The sequence below is a fragment of the Carlito syrichta genome, unplaced genomic scaffold, assembly GCF_000164805.1.
Source record: "Carlito syrichta isolate Samal-C Ts95f unplaced genomic scaffold, Tarsius_syrichta-2.0.1 Scaffold309486, whole genome shotgun sequence".
Classification (NCBI taxonomy): domain Eukaryota; kingdom Metazoa; phylum Chordata; class Mammalia; order Primates; family Tarsiidae; genus Carlito; species Carlito syrichta.
The window spans coordinates 957,358-966,347 of record NW_007253582.1 but is presented as its reverse complement, the minus strand read 5'-3'; the positions used below and the strand labels follow the sequence as shown (position 1 = coordinate 966,347).

General features: G+C 37.2%; 1 protein-coding gene across 1 annotated transcript in view; it reads left to right on the top strand.

Annotated features, from left to right (window-relative positions):
- Positions 1-1,706: 1,706 nt before the first annotated feature.
- Positions 1,707-8,990, top strand: part of METTL14 (methyltransferase like 14) — a 32,345-nt gene continuing 25,061 nt past the window's right edge. Inside the window, exons 1-3 of the mRNA XM_008067358.2 lie at positions 1,707-1,935; positions 7,141-7,229; positions 7,713-7,800. Coding sequence (XP_008065549.1) covers positions 1,870-1,935; positions 7,141-7,229; positions 7,713-7,800 — 243 coding nt within the window. The 5' untranslated portion in view covers positions 1,707-1,869. The remainder of the gene's footprint in view (positions 1,936-7,140; positions 7,230-7,712; positions 7,801-8,990) is intronic.

Sequence of the window (8,990 nt, the reverse complement as noted above, 5' to 3'; positions counted from 1 at the left end):
CCTGCCTGTGCCTCCTCCAGGCAGAATCTTACAGGAAGCCATTTGACAAGGAAGGCTGAAAGGTATAGTTGCTGAAAAGTTGTAGACTGCAGACTCCAGTCCCAAGCATCATCTCAGAGCAGAGTGTAGGTGAATATGTGAATATGGGGCTCAAAGCAATAGGCAATTAAACTGCACAGCACCTCACCAGGAAAAAAAAAAAAATCTTCCTGTAGTCAGGAAACTGTATGAAGAAAAACTGACTTATTTGGTCTTTTAAACTTTTATCTTCGATATACTCTAGAGTTTATCACAGTGCCTGCCATATAAAATGCTCAATATTAATAAATATTTACAAGAACAATGCCTATTCTCATCATTAGTAAATAGTTTAAATCAGTACTCGACTTAAATGATTGGCAGGTAATGCAACTGATTTTTTAAAAAATAGTTTAACACATACGTACATAAACAACTTGTAGTATACGCCCCTTGGAAGTTAACTTTTTTTTTTCAAACAGTGCCAACATTATTACTTAAGAAAATTTTTTAGAATCATTCTTTTGAAAATGCCTTTCAGAACTAGTTCTTAAAAAATAAATTATAATTAGTAGAACCTACTCTTGCCAGTCCTACTTCAGCCAGTCCTAACACAACTGGTTTTGATCTGAAAGACTTAATACTACTTTCAAAAGTTAAATCTACTCTCAAAGAATAGTCTTGTTACTATTTTTGGCAAGTACTTGCCACAGTTTCCTTGAGGCGACCTGTCCTAGTCCACTTCCACCACTGTGAATTTGGAATAAGATGTCAAATGTGGTGAAAAATAATGGTAATAATTTGAAGATGACTTTGGTCTTTGCTGCCTTCCTTTGAAGAGGGAATCACCACCACATCCCATGCCCCTCAACCCCGGGTAATTTCAGTGGGCTATTTTTTCCATAACCCAGGGTTATTTTCAGTTAAGACAAGTGTACAAGCACAAAAATGCCTAGTTTCTGACCTCCAGAATATAAACCAGGACACACTTTACCATCGCTCACCCTTCCTTAAAGGGAAGAATTCATAAAATGCATTTTTGTGGTAAAATAGAAAACATCTCAAAGGTCAGTGAGGTGCGGGAGTCAGGCAGATGCAATGGTTGTTCCCTGCCTAAAAGTAGTAATACAAAACTTAAAAAAAAAAAGGACTTCTATGGCGCTGTGTGCCAGGTGCCAGATGCCTTCACAACCCTGTGAGGCAGGTACTCTTATCGCTCCCATTTTACAGATGAGAAAACTGATGCTTACAAAGGCTCACTGAAGTTAACTGAGGCTCACTGAGGTTAACTAGGCAAGGCCACTCAGCTAGTGATTAAGAGGCTAGGGTTCAATCCTAGGCCATGTGGCTCAAGTCTATGCTCTCAGTGAAAAAAACAAAAAACAAATCTAGCCATTTTTAAAAAGGCAAGCTTGGCAACTAGGGAATTAATGAACGGCAAGGGGAGTTACCACTTCAAAAACAGTGTAATGCAGTAAGGAAACCTGACATCCTAGGAATGAGATGAGAAGGGAGAGAGACCAGAGACCGGCTAACTGTCCCGCTCCGGACTATCCCTGATCACTGCGGCGCAGGGTAGCCGAGCGACCTCCGAGACTAGCATGGCGCAGCAGCATCCCTCACACGGTGCTTTCCTGGTGGCGTCATATCGCAGGCGACCGGGAAAAGGCGGGACTTCCGACTCAGCCAGCCAGTTCCGGCCACACCGGAAGTCTCTGCTGAGGAAAGCGGAGGGGATACGCGCTATCGGGAGCTCCCGGTGAGCGTTGTGTTTCACAGATTCGGAAGAAAGATCGGACAAATGTTCATTCGCAGTTGACAGATATTCCGGTGAAAAACAGGATCTGAGACATGGATAGCCGCTTGCAGGAGATCCGGGAGCGGCAGAAGTTACGGCGACAGCTCCTCGCGCAGCAGGTCCGCGGCCCCCGATGGCCCATGTGGGAGGGGTCGCGAATGCGCGTGCGCGGCCTCGTTCTTCCCTCCCCCTGCCTTTTTCTGCCCCTCCTTACTTGCGACTGTCAAGGCCTTCCTGGTCCTACCGCCCCATCCCTGCATCTCCCCTTGTTGTTCTCACCTCCTTCGGTGCTCCGAATTTTTTCCCGGTTTCTGCCGCCTTCATTGTAGTGCTAACGCAAATGCCACCGTTGACCTTTAGCAACATTTATGAAACGGCCGCCAGGAGTGTGGCGTGGTGCTCGATGGTGGCATACAGAGCTTTGGTCTTTGCGGATCAATTATTACCACCGCACTTCACGCAAGATGAGTGACTTATTATCCCCTTAATTTCTGTTCACTGTTTAAATCGTCTTCCGTATCTTGCCTTTCCTCGCCGTCAGTATCAAATTCTTGAGATTGTGGCGTCGTTGTGGAAAAAGTTTACAATTTTTTTTTTTTTATTTACTCACTTTTTTATATTTTGTAGAGAAGAGTCTCGCTATGTTGCCCAAGCTGGTCTTGAACTCCTGGCCTCAGGTGATCCTCCCACCTCAGCCTCCCAAAGTGCTGGGATTACAGGCATGAACTACCGTGCATGACCTTACAGTATTTTCTTTGGGATCATATATAAAGATTGCATTGGACATAGCCTGAGGGTAAATTTTAGATTCTGTATGTTACATATACATTTTAAGCACAATATCCTAGTCATCATCCACAGCTAATTTTTTGGAATCTTATTCTGTATTGGTCACGCACCCCTTGAAATAGGTAATTTATCTTTGCTTATCAAATAATGAAATAGGCTCCAGAGGTTAAGTAACTTTACTCCTGGTCCCTCACCTCTTGACTGGGGAACTGAAGGGGGTTAGGGGGGATGGTTTCAGGATGATTCAAGCATATAACATATACTGTGCACTTTATTTCTATCATTATTGCATTGTAATATAATGAAATAATTAGACAACTTACCGTTTTAAAAAGAGGCGCAGATGGAAGTGGTAAATAAAATAATGGGCAGACCATGCATGGACTAAAATAAGTGTTGGAATCTAACTAAAGCCTAACACCAGATGCAGCTGTGCAATGAAGATACATCAATTCACTTGCCACTCACTGATAGGGTTTTGATAAGGGTCTACAAGCAATTGATTTATTATGGTCTCTGTGCAGTCACACCTCACTGCTAATGTTTGTCTGTAATTGCTGCTGCTCCACAACACTATCAGCTCCACCTTAGGTCATCAGACATTAGATTCTCATAAGGAGTGCACAACCTAGATCCCATGCACAGTTCATCGTGGGGTTTACTGCTCCTATGAAAATCTAATGCCACCAATGATCTGACAGAAAATGGAGCTTAGGTGGTAATGTGAACAATGGGGAGCGCCTGGAAATACAGATGGAGCTTATGAAACTTCAGGGAGTGGCTGTAAATACAGATGAAGCTTCTCTCCAGCTGCTCACCTCCTGCTGTGTTCCCTGGTTCCTAACAGGGTTGGGGACCCAATTCTAAACCATTCCTTTGCTGCTTCTTGTGTATGAGTAACACTTGCTGATTAGTAAAATGCACATGCAGAAAATACTGATTGTACACAGTTCTATTTAAAAATTGAGGCTGTATTTTCCATCTGTTCAGATCAGTAAAAGGGATGGGAGAAATACTCATAGGTTGTAATGAGGCGTGTTACTGTTATTTTTCAGTAATAAGTTTTGGTTTTGGTAAATGGAAGTCTGGAACTTATTCTCTTTTATTATCTGATGAACAGATTTGTGGTATACTGTTAAAAATGTGGGAATTTGGAATAATATCTGTTCCTTGTCTGTCTGCATTATGCTCTTGGACGATTCAAGTATCCTTTCTAAGTCTTTTTCTCCAACTTCTTTTATCATGTTTCTTAAAAAAAATATTCAGAGCCGGGCTCGGTGGCTCAGCCTGTAATCCCGCGCCTTTGGGAGGCTGAGGTGAGTGGATTGCCTGAGCCCGCGGGTTCGAGACCCGCCTGGGCAGCGAGACCTCATCTCTACAATAAATCAAAAAATCAGCCGGGCATGGTAATGCATGCCTGTAATTCCGGCTACTTGGAAGGCTGAGGCGGAAGGATCGCCGGAGCCCAGCAGGCCGAGGCTGCGGAGGCTGGGAGCAGCCACTGCACTCCAGTCTGGGCGACAGAGTGAGACTCCAACTCAAAAAAAAAAAAAAAAATTCAGTAGCTCTTTGTTGCTAGCACGTAAGGTATCTTTCTCCTTAATATTGAACTCAGACCTCCTTTTGGCTCTAAATACGTTCATAGAACAATTATTTAGAGCCAAGGGCACTGGCAAGTGAACCATGCATTATATAGGTAGTCTCTACCCTCAAAGAGTTTGCAAGGTGCATAATATTTAATAATAGCTGCCATTTTTAAGCCCCTTTTAATTTATGTCATACTTTGCTAAACTTTTTACATATATTATTTCAATCCTACAATTTAGATTCTATCTGCCTTTTATAGACGAAAAAATTAAGCTCAAAGAATTTTAAGTTACAAAGGTGGTAGGTTTGCAAGCTGCAGTTTTAACTTAGGCCATTCCATGTTCTTTATAGTACACCTAGCCGTCTCCTTATCTTCTAGTTGGACATGAACCATTTCACTTACGTAAAGATCCTGATATTATCGAGAGACATCCTCTTCCTCTAAACCAATTAATTGCAGCCTCTCCTTCACTTACTTTTCTCTGTATGAAGAAACAGACTGGTTTATTACTCTCCAGAATGTGATTTGTACAGTATATATGCTTTATGATTTTTAAAATTCTGTTTTCATTCTGAATTCCTTGTATCCTCACATGGCACAACTCAGAACTTAGTGATGAAACCTATCCTGATCTTCTTGGCTTAGACTCTTCCTGTGAGCTTTCATTGCCCTTATTGTGGAGTCTACTACTATATTACTATATATTGTCAATTGTCATGCAGAATATAAACAGTTTGAATGCAAAGTCTATTTGACTCTTGATGAGTTAATCTTCCACCCAATACTTCTTGCACAAAATAAGGTTTTAATAAAGATTTGTTGATTGATGAAACATTGGAGTACAGCACAACTCAATGTGTATGATTTGCTTTTGTCTGCTGGGTGAAGACATATGCATTAAGTAGGTCAAGATAATGATGGTGACAATTGATGCAACCACCAGCAATTTACACCTGCCTTTTTATTTTAATTTGTTTTGTTTTAGAAAATCTTATATATCTTCAAAAGATACTAAATTGTCATAATTAATTAAATAATATACTTAGTGCTACTGTAATGGGAAAATCTATTATTGAGTTGATTCAGTCATTCAACAATTTTAAAAAAAGTTGGAGCTTGAGAAGACAATTACATATGTAATCAGAATCATGGCTTAAAACATTTCTCTTTTAACACACTGTATTTTGATTTAGATTCTAGAAGAAAATCTCATTGATTCATTAAGCACATATTTATTACCATTTACTATGGGTTAGGCATTATAACAGCTGCTGACACATAGGTATCAACAAAACAGGATTCTTTAATCCTTAGGAATTTTGCATTTTATTGGGTAGAAATCAACAAAAACTGATAAGACCATTGAAGTATATAAATAAAATAATTGGAAGGTGTGATAGCAACTGTGAAACAATATAAATAGAAAGTAAACAAAGGTAAAAGATAAAATCATTGAAAGTTCTATTAAGTGCTATGAAACAATTAAGGAAATAAGTTTGAAAGGAAAATAATGGAAAGGGCTACCTTCCCATATATAGTAGTCACGGAGTAACTCTTTGGGGAAATAATTTGTACTCTTCTGAGATAGAAAAAGAAAGGAGTCAGTCATGGGAAGAAAGAACGCATTCCAACTTTGTGTTGGATATGTTGTCTCCTGACTAAAGAGGATTTATAGAGGAGTTGAAATTTCAGGAACAGTTTTTATTGGAAGAGATTTATCACTGGAGAAACCTGAGGGGAGTCATATTGAGTGGGTAAACTACAAGGTAAGTGGATAATCGCTGGTAACTTGCTGCTCCTCATGGCCTATAAATTACATTCCATCCCTACTGTTTGATCTGGCCTTCAAAGTTTTCCATGAATTGGTTGCAGTCTACTTAGCCAGCTGTATTGTAACCATTATTTGTTTACATTTGTTGTACTTTGCAAAGTTGCCCCAACTGCTGACCAAAATGTATGTTATCATTAAGGAATTAGTAAAGTTAAGCATTGTGCCAGTAATCATTATAAAGACTTAGTTTGAACAAAACTGGATAGATTTTTATTAGCACATTGGATAAATAAGGTATAATAATACGAGCTGACACACACAGTGTTTAGCATAGTACCTACAACCCTTTGTAAACACTATTTTTGCTGCTTTTTTTTGGTTATTGTTACTACACGTTGAATATCTCTTATCTGAAATACTTGGGACCAGAAGTGTTTTGGCTTTCAGTTTTTTTATTTTGTTTTGTTTTCATTTTTTAATATTTGCATTTCACTTACTGGTTGAGCATGCCAGATCTCAAAATCTGAAATCTAAAATGCAGTGACCATTTCTTTTGAGTGTCATATTGGCACTCAATTTTCAGATTTTGGAGCATTTTGGATTTTGGATTTTGGGATTCATCATGTTCAACCTATATTACTACACAGTGTTTATTATTTCTTTTAAAAGTAGAAATTGACTGCAGTTAAGTGTTTAATTTTCAAATACAAATGGTTCTGGACTTACTGTGATTTGACTTAATGATTTTTAGCTTTATAATGGTATAAAAGTGATAGATGTTCAGTATACTTCTTGACTTAAATCCATCATAAATTGAAGCAATTAAAAGTCGAAATCACACTTTCAAATTTTTTTTTGAAATACACTTATTTACTTTCAACTTACAATTGGTTTATTGGGACATAGTACCATCATAAATCAAGACGCCTCTGTATTACTGAAAGCATAAAATGCTTTTCCAGCTGTCAAAATTATCCTTAGTTAATGTGGCTTTGTCCAAGGTTTTTCTAGTTTGTCTGGCAAGCTAATTATTTGTTGTGTGAGTTATGTTTTTGAGGTGTTTGTTTTGTTTTTTGTTTGTTTTCTAAATACTTAATACATTAAATGCTGTTACAAATGCTTGCAAAGGCTATCCAGTGCATTGTGATCTAATTTTTGGTTTTTACCTTTTCTCAGTTGGGAGCTGAAAGTGCTGACAGTATTGGTGCTGTACTAAATAGCAAAGATGAGCAGAGGGAAATTGCTGAAACAAGAGAAACTTGCAGGTCAGTTGAATAAGTTTTTTTAGATAACATGCTAATATTGTGGAAGGATTATTGTTTTGATAAACATAACCCTAGGTATGCAGTGTGTTGTTATGAAAAGCATATGAAATGGCTATGCTTATGGGTCAAACATGTTAGACTGTCAGCAATTATATGTGGTTCCACTGAGAATAATCACAAATATTTGTTACATATTAGCACACACCAAAATGCAACACATAAGATAATATTTATGAGATTAGGTGAATCATTGAACTTCCTGAGCATTTATTTTTCTCATTTGTTTGCTTTCTCGTAAAGTACAGAATTATCAATCAGGTTGTGTGACCTTTCTAAAAGACTTATAAACTAAATAGATAAATCTTTAATCAGAAAAAAATTGCCTTGTTCTGTTTGTTTATAACTTTTCACTTAACATTATTAATAGATGCATTTATACATCTTGTGTATATTTGTATGTGATATTTCTATTTTAATTTCCAGGGCTTCCTATGATACCTCTGCTCCAAATGCAAAACGTAAGTATTTAGATGAAGGAGAGACAGATGAAGACAAAGTGGAAGAATATAAGGCAAGTAGAGAATGTGATAAATTTATGGCCAAGAAAAAACTAAATCCTTGTAATAATAGATTCATACCCAGGAAAACAAATTTGATGGAAAGCTGAATTTTAATTTTAATTTTAAGATGTGCTAAAATAGTTGTTAGTAGCGTATGTTATCAACAATTATGACATTTGTATCAGTGCCCTTATTTTAATGCAAGATTTATATGGATTAAATTAGGTTTAATGTGTGGTAAACACTACGCAGTAGAAGAGTGAGGTTATAAATGTATCAGAAATGTTGGATAATTGGATCAGATTTTGAGAAAGTGAAGCAGTCTTTTTAAGCTGTGTTCCATGTTAGCAATATTAGGTAATACAATTAAAATATATTGAGAACTCATAACCTCGACTGCTATATAGAAATATTTCTGAAAGAGGCTCAAGAAAAACTTAACTTCTGAACTTGTAATTGCAGTATTTAATTGAAAAGAAAGTATTATGGATAAAAAATTTACCACCATTTTTTCAAGTTAATTATATCACTATAACAATAGAGAAGAGAATGCATAGTTTTAATAAATCTCTAGGCAGTTCAGTGATACACCTAATCTCATGAATATTGTCATATGTGTTGCATTATGTGTTAATATGTAACATATTTGTGATTATTTTAAGTGGCACCATATATAATTGCTGATAGTCTAACGTTTTTTATCTATGAGCATAACCATTTCATATGGTTCAATGTAATAGAAATAAAATTACCCCACTGGTGGTAATATCTTTCATGACTCAAGCTAAATTATAACATCTATGGTATTATATATGAGATAAATAATTTTTGGCAGTTCGGTCAACAAAACTATATGATAATGACAGAAAGTTTTCTTTTGCTATGAAAATAATCAACTTGCTGGATTAAAATTCAGCATAAATATTTATTTCCCTATGATGTAATAAATGCGTCAAATTGACATTAAAGTCTCTGCTTTTCCATATTAGGGAAATGAATATTTATTTTATTATTATTTTTGAGTTGGGATCTCACTCTGTCACCCAGCTGGAGTATAGTGGCAAGATCATAGCTCACAATAGCTTCAAACTCCTGGACTTAGGTGGTCCTTCTGCCTCAGCCTCCAGAGTAGCTGGGACTACAGGTACGTGCCACCATGCCTGGCTAATTTTCTTTTTTTTTTTTTTTTTTTTTTTTTTTT